Raw genomic sequence first — 15,947 nt, forward strand, 5'->3', positions numbered from 1 at the left:
GCGGGCAGTCCCAGCCCTTGGGTCTTCTTTCTCTGTCGCCGCTGATGACGCCATCAGAGTGCGCGGAGCCGGTGTGTGTGTGAGCTGCAGACATGTCCTACTGCAGGCAGGAGGGTGAGCAAGGGCACCATGCGAAGGGCCGCTTCTGAGGGGCCCCTGAGCGGGGGAGAAGGGGCCACAGGGGAGGAGGGGGACCTGAGACAAAGCTGTTTATCCCCCACACTGAGGGGTCAGAGAGCTCTGGGGGGGTCACAGGTCACCAGAATGACATTATTAACCTCTTCAGTCCCAGAGCCATTTCTGAATTTTTATTTTTGTTTTTTCTTTGTTTTATGTGTTTAAAAAATCATTTTTAGTTCTGAAGATTAATTAGCAGTCCCCAAAACATGATCTATTTTCTGGAAGCAGAGACCCTGGAGAATAAAATAGTGGCAGTTCCAATCTTTTATGTCACCTGATACACATTATGAAACCCAAAGTGTCCCTAAATACACTAAAATTGATTTTAGGGCACACAAATCTAATATATTACCCAAATATTTTGTGAATTATAAAAGATGAGGTGCATAGATACCCCATGAGGCCAATATTAACCCCTTCAGCTGTGGAAGATTCACCCCCCCCCCCCCCCCATGACTCAGCCATGTTCTGCTTTTTGGCACTGCGTTACTTTTAACCCCTTAATCCCCAGCCCTATTTCGGACGCTTTTTGTTTACAAGTTAAAATCAGTATTTTTTCCTAGAAAACTACTTAGAACCCCCAAACATTATATGTATATTTTTTAGCAAAGACTCTGGAGAATAAAATGGCGGTCATTGCAATATTTTTTTGTCACGCTGTTTTTGCGCAGCGGCCTTTAAAACGCCATTTTTTGGGGAAAAATTTTGAAAAATCACATTTCACTGCATTTAAAAAATACTAAGCAGTAAAGTTAGCCAATTTTTTTTTTTTTTTTTTGTATATTGTGAAAGATGATGTCACGCCGAGTAAATATATACCCAACATGTTACAGTTTAACCACTTTACCACCGGAGGATTTTGTTGTCTTACGTCCAGGCCACTTTTTGCGATTCGGCACTCTGCGACTTTAACTGACAATTGCGCGGTCGTGCGACGCCGTACCCAAACGAAATTTACGTCCTTTTTGTCCCACAAACAGAGCTTTCTTTTGGTGGTATTTGATCACCTGTGCGATTTTTACTTTTTGCGCTATAAACAAAAAAAGAGCGTAAATTTTGAAAAAATAACAATATTTTTCACATTTTTTTATATAAAATTCCCCCCCCCCCCAAAAAAATGTAAAAATCTAAATTTTTTTTATCATTTTAGGCCAATTTTTTTTCTGCTACCTATGTTTGGTAAAAAAAAAATCACAATAAGCGTATTTTGATTGGTTTGCGCAAAAGTTATTGCGTTTACTAATTAAGAGAAAGATTTGTCATTTTTGGTGTTTTGTTTTTTTTTTTTTACGAGTAATGGCGGCGATCTGCGATTTTTTTTTTTTTTTTTTTTTTTTTTTTTTTTTTGCAGGACTGCGACATTGCGGCGGACAGATCGGACCCTTGACTGACATTTTTGACACTTTTGGGGGGACCAGTGACATTACTACAGTAATCAGTGCTATATATATGCACTGTTACTGTAAAAATGACACTGGCAGGGAAGGGGTTAATTTTATTGGAGAGGGAGGGGTTAATGTATGCCTGGTGCTTACTAACGTGTGTGGGGGGAGGAGACTGAGTGACACAGGGACAGATCACATGTTCAGCTATGCTGAACCCTGCAATCTGTCCCTGTCTGTCACTGAGGAGATCCGCCTGCTCTGTTTACACAAGCGGGCGGATCTCCACACTCGATTCCCCGACGATCGGGGAAGAGCAGAGGTGATCACCGCCGCTCCTCCCCTGGCCCGACTCCCGCTGTGACTGAATACAGCGGGAGCGAGCCTCCGGCGGCGTGGGAGCGCCGCCCACAAGGGGAGGAGTCCAGCGACGTAGGTCTACATCGCTGGACGGGAATGAGCCACTTTGCCTCAGTACAGTCCCAGTGACCGGTCGGCAAGTGGTTAAGGGCACACAAATATAATATATTACACAAATAGTTTGTGAATTATATAAGATGAGGTACAGAGATTCCCCATGAGTCCAATATTAACCACTTCAGCTCTGGAAGATTCGCCCCCATGACTCGGCCATGTTCTGCTTTTAGGCCCTGCGTTACTTTAACTGACAATTGCGTGGTCATGTGACACTGTACACAAACAAAATTTATATCATTTTACTCCCCAAATAGAGCTTTTTTTTTTGGCTGTATTTGATCACCTCTGCGGTTTTTATTTTTTGCACTATAAATGAAAAAAGACCAAAAATGTTGAAAAGCAATTATTTTTTTACTTTCTGCTACAAAACGTATCCAAAAAAAAAAAAATTCTTGATAAATTTAGGCCAATTCTGTTACATATTTTTGGTAAAAAAAAAGAAAATCCCAGTAAGTGTATGTTGATTGGTTTATGCAAAAGTCACAGCGTCTACAAACTATGGGATATACACTGTTTAAAAAAATGAAAGGAACACTTTGAAAACACATCAGATCTCAATGGGGACAAATCTCATGCTGGATATCTATACTGGTATGGACTGGGTAATGTGTTAGGAGCTATACTGGTATGGACTGGGTAATGTGTTAGGATCTATACTGGTATGGACTGGGTAAGGTGTTAGGATCTATACTGGTATGGACTGGGTAAGGTGTTAGGATCTATACTGGTATGGACTGGGTAATGTGTTAGGATCTATACTGGTATGGACTGGGTAATGTGTTAGGATCTATACTGGTATGGACTGGGTAAGGTGTTAGGATCTATACTGGTATGGACTGGGTAAGGTGTTAGGATCTATACTGGTATGGCCTGGGTAAGGTGTTAGGATCTATACTGGTATGGACTGGGTAATGTGTTAGGATCTATACTGGTATGGACTGGGTAATGTGTTAGGATCTATACTGGTATGGACTGGGTAATGTGTTAGGATCTATACTGGTATGGACTGGGTAAGGTGTTAGGATCTATACTGGTATGGACTGGGTAATGTGTAAGGATCTATACTGGTATGGACTGGGTAATATGTTAGGATCTATACTGGTATGGACTGGGTGATGTGTTAGGATCTATACTGATATGGACTGGGTAATGTGTTAGGATCTATACTGGTATGGACTGAGTAATGTGTTAGGATCTATACTGGTATGGACTGGGTAATGTGTTAGGATCTATACTGGTATGGACTGGGTAATGTGTTAGGAACTATACTGGTATGGACTAGGTAATGTGTAAGGATCTATACTGGCATGGACTGGGTAATGTGTAAGGATCTATACTGGTATGGACTGGGTAATATGTTAGGATCTATACTGGTATGGACTGGGTGATGTGTTAGGATCTATACTGATATGGACTGGGTAATGTGTTAGGATCTATACTGGTATGGACTGGGTAAGGTGTTAGGATCTATACTGGTATGGACTGGGTAATGTGTTAGGATCTATACTGGTATGGACTGAGTAATGTGTTAGGATCTATACTGGTATGGACTGGGTAATGTGTTAGGATCTATACTGGTATGGACTGGGTGATGTGTTCGGATCTATACTGGTATGGACTGGGTAAGGTGTTAGGATCTATACTGGTATGGACTGGGTAAGGTGTTAGGATCTATACTGGTATGGACTGGGTAATGTGTTAGGATCTATACTGGTATGGACTGGGTAATGTGTTAGGAAGGAAAGGATGCCACATTGTTTAATGAAAATGGAAATGATCGCCCTACAGATGGCTAAATTCAAAGACATCCCGAAAATCAAAGTGAAAAAATGATGCAGCAGACTAGTGCATTTTGATGAAATTTCAGTGTATATTGGATTTTTTTTTATACTGGTAACGGTGGCGATCAGCGACTTACAGCAGGACTGCAATATTGCAGTGGACAATCTGGTATTCTTCCAAATTCCGTCCCCTTCCCTTCTGTCAGAGCTGATGTCTGCCTTCTTTACATAGGCAGATCGCAGTTCTGTGTCTTTCTCACGATCGGTGGGTGCCGGCAGACATCGAGTCCACAGTACCTACTGATCAGCTCCTGTGTGTGTAATCAAGCCACCGGCGGCACGCATGCACACCCCTACCTGGAGGTGTTAGATCACGTGTGTGTGTGTGTGTGTGTATATATATATATATATATATATATATATATATATATATATATATATATATATATATACAGTATCTCACAAAAGTGAGTACACCCCTCACATTTTTGTAAATATTTTATTCTATCTTTCCATGTGACAACACTGAAGAAATGACACTTTGCTACAATGTAAAGTAGTGAGTGTACAGCTTGTATAACAGTGTAAATTTGCTGTCCTCTCAAAATAACTCAACACACAGCCATTACTGTCTAAACTGCTGGCAACAAAAGTGAGTACACCCCTAAATGAAAATGTCCAAATTGGGTCCAATTTCGCAGATCACCACCATTACTAGTAAAAGAAATAAATAAAAATAACAAATCTTTCCCCTAGTTTGTAGACGCAATAACCTTTGCGCAAACCAATCAAAATACACTTATTGTTTTTTTTTGGTTTTTTTTACAAAAAAATATGTGGCAAAATACAAAAAAAAAATGATGAAAAAATTAGATTTTTTAATTTTTTTTATTAGGAATGTTATATAGCAGAAAGTAAAAAATACTGTTTTTTTTTGTTTTTTTTTTTTTCAAAATTGTCGCTCTTGGTGATCAAATCACCAAAAGAATGCCCTGTTTGTGGGGGGGGGGGGGGGGGGAAGGATGTCTGTTTTACTTGGGTACAGCGTCGCACGACTGCTCAGTTGTCAGTTAAAGTAATGCAGTGCCAAATGTCAAAAAATGGCCTGGTCATTTAGAGGGCAAATCCTTCCGGTCCAGAAGTGCTTAATTATGGATTTTAGTAAAATACAGCATTATGGTCACTAGATGGCACTGAGGAGCATAAGAAATACATACATCTTTGTAGGAAGAGATAACAATGTTACAGTTCTAGAGAATCTTAGTGAGATTTAGGAAATAAATGTAACAAGAATACCTCCTGTATTTCCTATGCTCGTTGGCGCCATGTAGTGGCCATATGAATAGGGGTTCTAATTATCTGGTAAGCAGGTGGCGTTGGAACACTGAAGTTTGTAAAGACTGCACCGTGGATTGTCAGCACTTGTATCTCACATGATACACAAACTATTTATTGTATTTGTTTTGTATATTGTTACTATTTTATTTTACTAGCTATGCATTTTTTTTTTTTTTTTGTATAGAATTGGACCCTATAGTTTATAAAATGCTCCTGAGTCCGTTCACAGTTGTCACCGAATAACCAGAGGAGCACACATCACTCTGTACTCAGATATGTCAATGGAAATGCCTTTCTAAAATGTAATTGATCTTTTCTGATCTCTTTTAGGAAAGGACAAAATAATTTTTGTAACCAAAGAAGATCATGACACCCCAAGCAGCGCAGAGCTGATAGCCGATGACCCCAACGATCCCTATGAAGATCATGGTGAGTGAGTCAGAGCGCAGTATGGGTGTGTGTGTTCTGTTGGAAGGTTCTCAGGCCGTGGTTTCGACCAGTAATCTCCAAGCAGCAGCTCAGTGGCTGGATGCGGCCCTTTGCTTGCCTTTATCCAGCCTTTGAGCCACTGATACCAACAGTGGTACATAAATCCTCCCGCTGACCCCCAGCGTTGGGGCACTGTTCCTCCTGCTGCCCCCCAGCGTTGGGGCACGGTTTCTCCCCGCTGACCCCCAGCGTTGGGGCACTGTTTCTCCCCGCTGACCCCCAGCGTTGGGGCACTGTTTCTCCCCGCTGACCCCCAGCGTTGGGGCACTGTTTCTCCCTGCTGACCCCCAGCGTTGGGGCACTGGTTCAACCCCACTGACCCCCAGCGATGGGGCACGGTTTCCCCCCCGCTGACCCCCCAGCGATGGGGCACGGTTTCCCCCCGCTGACCCCCCAGCGATGGGGCACGGTTTCCCCCCGCTGACCCCCCAGCGATGGGGCACGGTTTCCCCCCGCTGACCCCTCAGCGATGGGGCACGGTTTCCCCCCGCTGACCCCTCAGCGATGGGGCACTGTTTCTCCCCGCTGACCCCCAGCGTTGGGGCACTGTTTCTCCCCGCTGACCCCCAGCGTTGGGGCACTGTTTCTCCCCGCTGACCCCCAGCGTTGGGGCACTGTTTCTCCCCGCTGACCCCCAGCGTTGGGGCACTGTTTCTCCCCGCTGACCCCCAGCGTTGGGGCACTGTTTCAACCCCACTGACCCCCAGGGATGGGGCACGGTTTCCCCCCCGCTGACCCCCAGGGATGGGGCACGGTTTCCCCCCCGCTGACCCCCAGGGATGGGGCACGGTTTCCCCCCCGCTGACCCCCAGGGATGGGGCACGGTTTCCCCCCCGCTGACCCCCAGGGATGGGGCACGGTTTCCCTTCCGCTGACCCCCAGGGATGGGGCACGGTTTCCCTTCCGCTGACCCCCAGGGATGGGGCACGGTTTCCCTTCCGCTGACCCCCAGGGATGGGGCACGGTTTCCCTTCCGCTGACCCCCAGCGTTGGGGCACGGTTTCTCCCCGCTGACCCCCAGCGTTGGGGCACGGTTTCTCCCCGCTGACCCCCAACGTTGGGGCACGGTTTCTCCCCGCTGACCCCCAGCGATGGGGCACGGTTCAACCCCACTGACCCCCAGCGATGGGGCACGGTTTCCCCCCCCCGCTGACCCCCCAGCGATGGGGCACGGTTTCCCTCCCGCTGACCCCCAGCGTTGGGGCACGGTTTCCCTCCCGCTGACCCCCAGCGTTGGGGCACGGTTTCCCTCCCGCTGACCCCCAGCGATGGGGAACGGTTCCCCCCCCCAGCTGACCCCCAGCGTTGGGGCACGGTTTCCCCCCGCTGACCCCCCAACAATAACAAGCACAGGGGGCACCCATATACCTGAAATCAGTCGGGGCACAGAAGAGCAAGAAGAGAGAAGAAATTTTTGGCTGCTGGAGAGAGCAATCATCAGCGGTCTTCCAAGAGGGAAAAGTAGGAGTTGTTGTTTGTCTGTTACAGTTTAGTACATTATTTTTACAACCTTTGTCTTCCAGCTTGTCTACCATGTTGCCTAGAATACCTCCACAGCTTGGCACCCTTTTTTATGGACTATTGAATGTCTGTGCAGGGCGGTATTGGTTGTACTTGTTCTGTAACACTTTGCTGAGCACTACATATATTGGTTCTCTATAGATATAAAAAAAATTCTCCATTCAGCTGTTTGGATCTTAGAGTTCTGTGTTGCAGACTTTCCATTTTCATTTCAGTTCCCTGCCTTTGCCTCCAGGGGGCAGCGTTAACACACATTTTATTTTTTTTTCTTTCCTCCCTCGCACATAAAGTTGCAGGGGTGTCGCGGTCTGCGGAATGCAGATCTTAGACTTCAGACTTTGGCGTTGGTGCCAGATTATAAATGAATTCATTGGTCCCTTCTGCCTCCAGACTGGAGAGCGGTTCGCCTGTAAGAATTCAGTCCAGTTCAGGGGGTTAAATTTTAAATTGGACACTGATCCAAAAAACAGATTATCCCAGCATGCCGAGTCAGCGATGTCTCTATGCATGTCCTGGTATGGGAAGCACGTACCCGCGGATTATCTGTATACGTGTTCATTAAAGGGGGAGGAGCTACGGGCATAGGATGTTATGGCCTTCGATTCTTCGATTCTACGGTTCTTGATTCAATCCAATCAAATGCAGATAGACGTCGTGCACAACCTGTATATTAGATGTGTTTTATAGAAAGCGTAAGTTCACCTTTAGGAAGATTGTCCAAAAATCTCCCTGCGCAATTTTGTATCTTCAGAATAGTAAATATTAGTGCACGTTCCCCTATTATAGATGCTGCTGTTGGTGGGGCCTCTCCACAAACACTGCTGGCTCCTCACCCCCTCCATCTTGCCATTTGCATGAAGGCTAAACACTACAGTAATGCGCCCCATAGCTGCCATGCAAGGCTGTTCAAACTGTGCCTGTACGCAATGCGCTCTCCCCATTTTGGCTTTGCTCAGTAGCGGCCACTCCAGGCTGTGTAAACTCTTGCATGTGGACAGTGCGCTTACTTTCTCCCTTAGCCCCCCAACAGCTACATTCATTATGGGTAGAGAGGCACCTGTTCTTAAAGGAGGAGCGCTGGTGTGTATTATTCCGAGGATACAGAATTGCATAGGGGGATTTTTGGAAAATGAATGTGAAATACACTTTAACCAGTTCCCGTACATTTACTGAGGGCAGGCGGCACGGGCAGGCTGGATCGCATACATCGCATTCAGCCCGCCGCTCCTGCTTTGCAATCTCATGATCACCATGTAAACACAATGGTTATGATTGGGTTTCATTTATAACAGTTTTGCTTAGTTGTGTAATGCTGTGATTGGCCCACAGCTATCACATGGTACAAACAAATGGCAGCTGGCTTTAACAGCAAGGAGCACATGGATGGGCGACGCTTGCCAAACAAAAACAAAGAGAGATTTCCAGCATAACTCCCAAACCAGCCTGCAACAAACCCAATTGTCCTGTCTAGCTATCACATGGTAACTGGGTCAATCACAGCACCCTGTACCATGTGATTGCTGTGGACCAGTCACAGCATACAGTAGTAATCAAAGCTGTTATGAAAGTAACCCATTCATGAGACTGTTCAAAACATTCCTGTTACAATGATCATCACTGTAACCCATTCATAACCATGTAACTGGTATGAATGGGTTTTATTTATAACAGTTTTGCTTAGTTGTGTGATGCTGTGATTGGCTCACAGCTATCACATTGTACAAACAAATGGCAGCTGGCTTTAACAGCAAGAAGCACATGAATGGGTGACGCTTGCCAAACAAAAACAAGGAAAGATTCCCAGCATAACTCCCAAACCAGCCTGCAACAAACCGAATTGTCCTGTCTAGCTATAACATGGTAACTGGGTCAATCGCAGCACCCTGTACCATGTGATTGCTGCTGACCAACCAATCACAGCATACAGTAGTAATAACAGCTTTAATGAAAGTAACCCATTCATGAGACTGTTCAAAACATTGTTGTTACAATGATCACCCCTGTAACTGGTATGATTGGGTTTCATTTATAACAGTTTTGCTTAGTTGTGTGATGCTGTGATTGGCTCACAGCTATCACATGGTACAAACAAATGGCAGCTGGCTTTAACAGCAAGGAGCGCATGGATGGGCGATGCTTGCCAAACAAAAACAAAGAAAGATTTCCAGCATAACTCCCAAACCAGCCTGCAACAAACCGAATTGTCCTGTCTAGCTATCACATGGTAACTGGGTCAATCACAGCACCCTGTACCATGTGATTGCTGTGGACCAGTCACAGCATACAGTAGTAATCAAAGCTGTTATGAAAGTAACCCATTCATGAGACTGTTCAAAACATTGCTGTTACAATGATCATCACTGTAACCCATTCATAACCCTATAACTGGTATGAATGGGTTTCATTTATAACAGGTTTGCTTAGTTGTGTGATGCTGTGATTGGCTCACAGCTATCACATGGTACAAACAAATGGCAGCTGGCTTTAACAGCAAGAAGCACATGGATGGGCGACGCTTGCCAAACAAAAACAAGGAAAGATTTCCAGCATAACTCCCAAACCAGCCTGCAACAAACCGAATTGTCCTGTCTAGCTATCACATGGTAACTGGGTCAATCACAGCACCCTGTACCATGTGAAAGCTGTGGGCCAATCACAGCACACAACATTAATCACAGCGGTTATGAAAGTAACCCATTCATGAGACCCATTCAAAATATTGCTGTTACAATGATCATCACTGTAACCCCCCCCCCCAGTGTAGTACAGCATTACTATGATGACACTGAACTACTCTGATAAAAGTATGAAATAAAATTGTTAGAAAAGGAAAAAAAAAGTTAAAATAAGTTTTGTTTTTTTTTTTTAATTTTAATATAAATGTATTTATTTGTATTTATTTGTTTATTTGGTTAATTTTTTTTTTGGTTGCTCATCCCATGAGGCAGCTTGTTGGATCTCACACATGAGCAGAAACGGCATGGGATCTCTGACAATTCACTGGCAGGGCCTGCATTGTGTCTAGGAGGGGCCAAGGGGGTCTACTATGTCCATCCAGTAGGCCTAGCAAAGATCCCTGTGGCGTGACTGCAGATAGGCATTATATGAATTCAAGATGGCGCCGGTGAGGAACCGTGTAGGGAGAACTTTCCCTACAAGCACATATTCAATGATATACCTGTTATCTGTGCATCCCTTCCACTTTTGTGGAGAAAAAAAAACCACTCCCCTCTGGGTGATCTTTATACATTGCAGCAATTTTAAAGTAGTTGTTAAGCCACTTATATAAAGTCATCTAATTCCCTCTGTAATATAAGAATAAGTGTCCCTGTGTCTGTGTTGTAGAGAAAAAAGTGCGATCTCTACCTATATTAGAGCGGCTCCCGGCGCTCAGCTGACCCATCGGCTCTCTTCTCTGCCCGGCTGACAGCTCCAGCCGGGGAGGAGGGGAAGAAAGGCTAGAGAGAGCCCGAGCGGTCACGTGATCGTTGGGAGCCGCTCGGATTTAGTTACAGATCGCAATTTTTTTTAGGTTTAGAGACAGTTATTCTTATATTACAGACGAGATGGCATGATTTTAAATAAATATGAGAGCAGCAGAAGGGGGGGGGGTGGACACTGACAAGCAGGCGGGGGGGGGGGGGGAGAGGAGGACAGTGCAGGGCTGGGGATGATGAAGGCACATAAACTGACCATGGTGTCGGGGCTCAGCAGCCATGATATACCGTGGTCAGTGTTCAGAGGGAAAGGTAGAAACTGGTAGGATCAGCCAGGTTTTTTAGGTGTTACAGGGGGCCAAATTACACATTTTACAGAAAATTTTCATATATAATATATATGTATATATAATATATATACAATTTACCATGGTTTGTGGACCCACTGATTTGGGTTATTTTCACCATAAAAGTGTAGGCGAATATATTTTGTCCTAAATTTATGAAGAGAGATTATTTATTAACATGAATTTTATATGAATTTTTAATGAAGATAAACAGTTAAAGAACCAATCAGCGGCTCTTTACCACCTTAATCAGCTGTGTCCAATCACAGCTCATCATGTTTGTAAACACAAGCTGGTTATCGGCTCTCCTTTCCTCCATGCTGATAACTGGCTTGTGTAAAAGGGACATGTATACTATGTGATCATTAGTGCCCATCAGTGCAACCTATCCATGCCCACCAGTGCAGCCTCATTAGTGCCCATCAGTGCAACCTATCCATGCCCACCAGTGCAGCCTCATTAGTGCCCATCAGTGCAACCTCTCCATGCCCACCAGTGCAGCCTCATTAGTGCCCATCAGTGCAACCTATCCATGCCCACCAGTACAGCCTCATTAGTGCCCATCAGTGCAACCTATCCATGCCCACCAGTGCAGCCTCATTAGTGCCCATCAGTGCAACCTATCCATGCCCACCAGTGCAGCCTCATTACTGCCCACCAGTGCAGCCTCATTACTGCCCACCAGTGCAGCCTCATTACTGCCCACCAGTGCAGCTTATCCATGCCCACCAGTGCAGCCTCATTAGTGCCCATCAGTGCAACCTATCCATGCCCACCAGTACAGCCTCATTACTGCCCACCGGTGCAGCTTATCCATGCCCACCAGTGCAGCCTCATTAGTGCCCACCAGTGCAGCCTCATTAGTGCCCACCAGGGCAGCCTCATTAGTGCCCACCAGGGCAGCCTCATTAGTGCCCACCAGGGCAACCTCATTAGTGCCCATCAGGGCAACCTCATTAGTGCCCATCAGGGCAACCTCATCAGCGCACATCAGTGAAGGATAAAAATTGCCTGTTTTCACATTTTTTTTTAACAAACTTTGAAAATTTTATGAATTTTTTTGCAAAATTTTAGGTCTTCCTTTTATTTAGCAAAAAATAAAAAAACCTATTGGTGATAAAATGCCACCAGAAGAAAGCTCTATCTGTGTGGAAAAAAAAAGATAAAACCTTAGTTTAGATACAGTCTTGCATGATTGCGCAATTGTCATTCAAAGTGCGACAGCGCCGAAAGCTGAAATGTTTCCTTGGCATGATGGGGGTGACAGTGCCCTGTAGGCAAGTGGTCAGTTTTACAAGTTCTACTGACAACGTATGAAGTGACAGCGAAGGAATGTGTGGAGCTCGGAGGGTATAGAGAGAGATCCCGAGGGACACAATGTTATCATTTCACTGTTAATTGTTGTGCGTTGGTAGGACCCCCTCCTATGCCAGGGCCGGCTTCTGCAGAGTTAATGCCATCTCTCATTGATTCGTCTGCCACTTCTGACTGCTTCTGAAAAGCCTGGTGTCACAAGCGGGCAGCAGCTGGCTGCGAGATGTGAATAGTGGGATTCATCCTGCCTGTCACTCGTATCGGGGTGGGGGGGGGGGGCAGCGGGGTGGAAGACAATTGTCTAATGCTGCTACTGACCTCGAAAAAAAGATTGAAAACACGGCCCGGCATTCCAGAGAGCTTTGTGCAGGGAGCCGGGCATTATGTCACTGGCAACCTTAACAGCGGGTCGCTGGGAATTACTCCGGGGCATCGCAGGGCACGGTTTACACGGCGTCATCCGCCTACCCCAGCAGGGGATGGATAATGTGGGCGGGGCTGTGCGGTGACCTCGTGGAGGTTCGAGGCTGCATTGCAGATCTTTAGGTCAGGGGGGAGAGGGAAATTACTGGATGTGCACTGGCACTGTGCCATGGCCATCAGTGAGGGCAATTCTATTTAATGTAGGGCCCTTGAGCAAGGTGGGTTACCTGTCAGTGATGTGGTTGTAAACCTCAGACATGAAATGTGAACAAAGCATATCCCACTATAGTGTGTACATGTCTCAGTCCAGAGCACTAAGTGTCGTTTCTGTCTGCTGCCTCCTCCTATAAGCATGAATCACTTCTGACAAGTTTTCCTACCATCAAGAGTTAAAACGGTTACAGGGGAGGGATCTCCAGCACACAGCCTGATTGACAGCCTCAGCTCTGTTCCTGTGTGCTGTGTGAAGGGAGTGTGTCCCTTCCCTCCATTAAGCTCCTCAGTGTGTAATTTCAGCTCTCCACTTTCCGTTTTCTGAAAGCTCAGACAAGCTTTATAGATTCTGTCTGTAGAGAAGAGAAGGCTGCAGATAAACGGGTACAACTTTTATGTAGGAGGATTTGTTTCATCTCTGTGTATCCCCTGAGGCCAAGCACTTCACTGGGTATATGGAAGGGTTTACCAACAGTTTAAAGCAGCTCTGTAATCAATAATAGCCATGCAGGTAAGTGAATAAAACTCAGGATCAGCCTCTTGCAGTCCCGGTACAGCAGGGCTGGAGTGAGAGGAAGAAGCAACACAAGCAACTAATCAGTTTACAAGAGAGCAGAGTGACGGTGATAAGCTCATCGCTGTGCTGCTTCTCCTTTTAACTCTGACCATTCACAGGCTGGGGGGGGGGGGGGTGACCTGGGCTCAGAGGAAGTGGGTTGAATGATACTAGCCATTAAACTAAGATGCTAGCCATTAAACTAAGAACTCATCAATGTGCTGCTTCTCCTTTTACTGTCCAGTCGCAGGCAGGTCCAGGACAGCTTGGAGCATGCTGATAGGAGGGGAGAGCATGGTGATGGTGATGAGCTTGTCACTGTGCTGCTTCTCCTTTTACTGTCTAGTCACAGGCTAGGGGCAAGTCCAGGATGGATTGGAGCATACCAATAGCAGAAGAGAACAGAGTGATAGTAGTGAGCTCATCAATGTGCTGCCTCTCCTTTTACTGTCCAGTCGCAGGCAGGTCCAGGACAGCTTGGAGCATGCTGATAGGAGGAAAGAGCAGATGGATAGTAGTGAGCTCATCACTGTGCTGCTTCTCCTTTTACTGTCCAGTTGCAGACTGAAGGCAGGTTCAGGACAGCTTGGAGCATGCAAATGGAAGGAGAAAGCATAGTGATAGTGATGAGCTTGTCACTGTGCTGCTTCTCCTTTTACTGTCTAGTCACAGGCTATGGGCAAGCCCAGGATGGATTGGAGCATACCAATAGCAGAAGAGAGCAGAGTGATAGTAGTGAGCTCATGACTGTGCTGCTTCTCCTTTTTACTGTCCAGTCATAGGCTGCTGGCAGGTCCAGGATGGCTTGGAGCATGCTGATAGGAGGGGAGAGCAGAGTGATAGTGGTGAGCCCATCACTGTGCCTCTTACTCTTTTACTGTCCAGTCACAACCTGGGGGCAGGTCCAGGGTGGCCTGGGCTCAGAGGAAGTAGTTTAAATGATGCTGGCCATCACCTAACGTCCTGTTAGGTCAGGTGAGCGGTGGTGTATAGATGACATGCATATTAAAAAAGATTAGCGCACACATGCAAAAGAAATGACTATCAAATATGAAGACAATCCATAAATAAAAATGGGGATTTAGTCCCACCATGTGGCCATATCGTGCTCAAGCCCACCACTGCGTCAAAGTACCCCATTGTCAGTGGGTCCTACACTATCCATAAAAGATTCATCCTTTTTTATGGATAGTGTAGGACCCGCTGATAATGGAGTACTTTGACGTAATGGTGGGCTTGAGCACAATATGGCCATATGGTGGGACCAAATCCCCATTTTTATTTATGGATTGTCTTCATATTTGATGGTCATTTCTTTTGCATGTGTGCGCTATTCTTTTTTAATATACATGTCGCTTGGTCCATAGCTGCACCGGCTTTAGATATACATGTTCAGGGTTTGCTCCCCCAACTTTTTGCTTGTTTATTTTGTATAGATGATATGTTCTTTTGAAAGTTGTCAACACTATTCATACTTTCCTTTTTTCTTTTCCTCCACACAGGTTTGATTTTGCCTAATGGAGACATCAATTGGAGCTGTCCTTGCTTGGGAGGGATGGCCAGCGGGCCTTGTGGGGAACAGTTCAAATCGGCCTTCTCCTGCTTCCACTACAGCCAGGAGGAGGTGAAGGGCTCGGACTGCATAGACCAGTTCCGGGCCATGCAGGAGTGCATGCAGAAATTCCCCGACCTCTACCCGCAGGAGGACGAGGAGGAGGAGGAGAGCAGCAAAGACAAACCGGGCGAGGAGAGCAGCAAAGACAAACCAGGCGAGGAGGAGGAGAGCAGAAAAGACAAACCGGGCGAGGAGGAGGAGAGCAGAAAAGACAAACCGGGCGAGGAGGAGGAGAGCAGCAAAGACAAACCGGGCGAGGAGGAGGAGAGCAGCAAAGACAAACCGGGCGAGGAGGAGGAGAGCAGCAAAGACAAACAGGGAACAGAGCCGGAGGCGACGACAACGAAGGCTGCGGAAGACCAAGCGTCCAGCTAATGGCGGAGAGGAGGCGGAGGCCTCCCATTCCGATCTTTTGCCTCCCACTGTTCTGCGGACCACATCACGGGAAGGGAAGCTGTGCTACCACTCTACTACCTTATCCACTGTTCAATATGATTTCCTACCAGATCTGTGTGACGGCTAAATCGCACCTTCAGACAAATGTTACACAACATTGTTTCCTTCGTTTCTCAATTCACCTAAAAGCTGGAAGTACGTTTGATGTAAAAATAATGTTAAACATTCTAAAGTTTCCTCATTTGCTTGTGTAGTTCAGGAACCACAAGCTGTAGTTGATCTGGTACGTACCCCAGAATCAAGAAGATTGTGGAAGAATTACCCCCCTTAACAATTGGTGCATAATCATGTGCGCTTGTCTCTGGGCAGCCTGCAGGTCTGTATGCTGTGGATCCATGGGTGCTCAACCTGTGGCCCTCCAGCTGTTTCGGAACTATAAGTCCCATCATGCCTCAGCCTTTGGGAGTCATGCATGTAG

At 46.0% G+C, this 15,947-nt stretch overlaps 1 protein-coding gene across 4 annotated transcripts; it reads left to right on the forward strand.

The window, feature by feature from the left end:
* The first annotated feature begins 9 nt into the window (after positions 1-9).
* CHCHD4 (coiled-coil-helix-coiled-coil-helix domain containing 4) lies at positions 10-15,675 on the forward strand. 4 transcript variants are annotated; one of them, XM_082265394.1, is made up of 5 exons: positions 10-114; positions 5,489-5,587; positions 14,961-15,205; positions 15,296-15,331; positions 15,362-15,675. In XM_082265394.1, exons 1-5 carry the CDS (start codon positions 93-95, stop codon positions 15,446-15,448), a joined length of 489 nt encoding a protein of 162 aa, XP_082121520.1. In that variant the 5' UTR covers positions 10-92; the 3' UTR covers positions 15,449-15,675. The 4 variants fall into 4 exon arrangements, with proteins under 4 accessions (XP_082121520.1, XP_082121519.1, XP_082121518.1 ...); XM_082265393.1 differs by having other exon boundaries at positions 14,961-15,172; positions 15,203-15,232; positions 15,296-15,675; XM_082265392.1 differs by having other exon boundaries at positions 15,296-15,675.
* The last annotated feature ends 272 nt before the right edge of the window (positions 15,676-15,947 follow it).

This window comes from Pelophylax lessonae, assembly GCF_965119305.1.
Source record: "Pelophylax lessonae genome assembly, chromosome: 8".
NCBI lineage: Eukaryota > Metazoa > Chordata > Amphibia > Anura > Ranidae > Pelophylax > Pelophylax lessonae.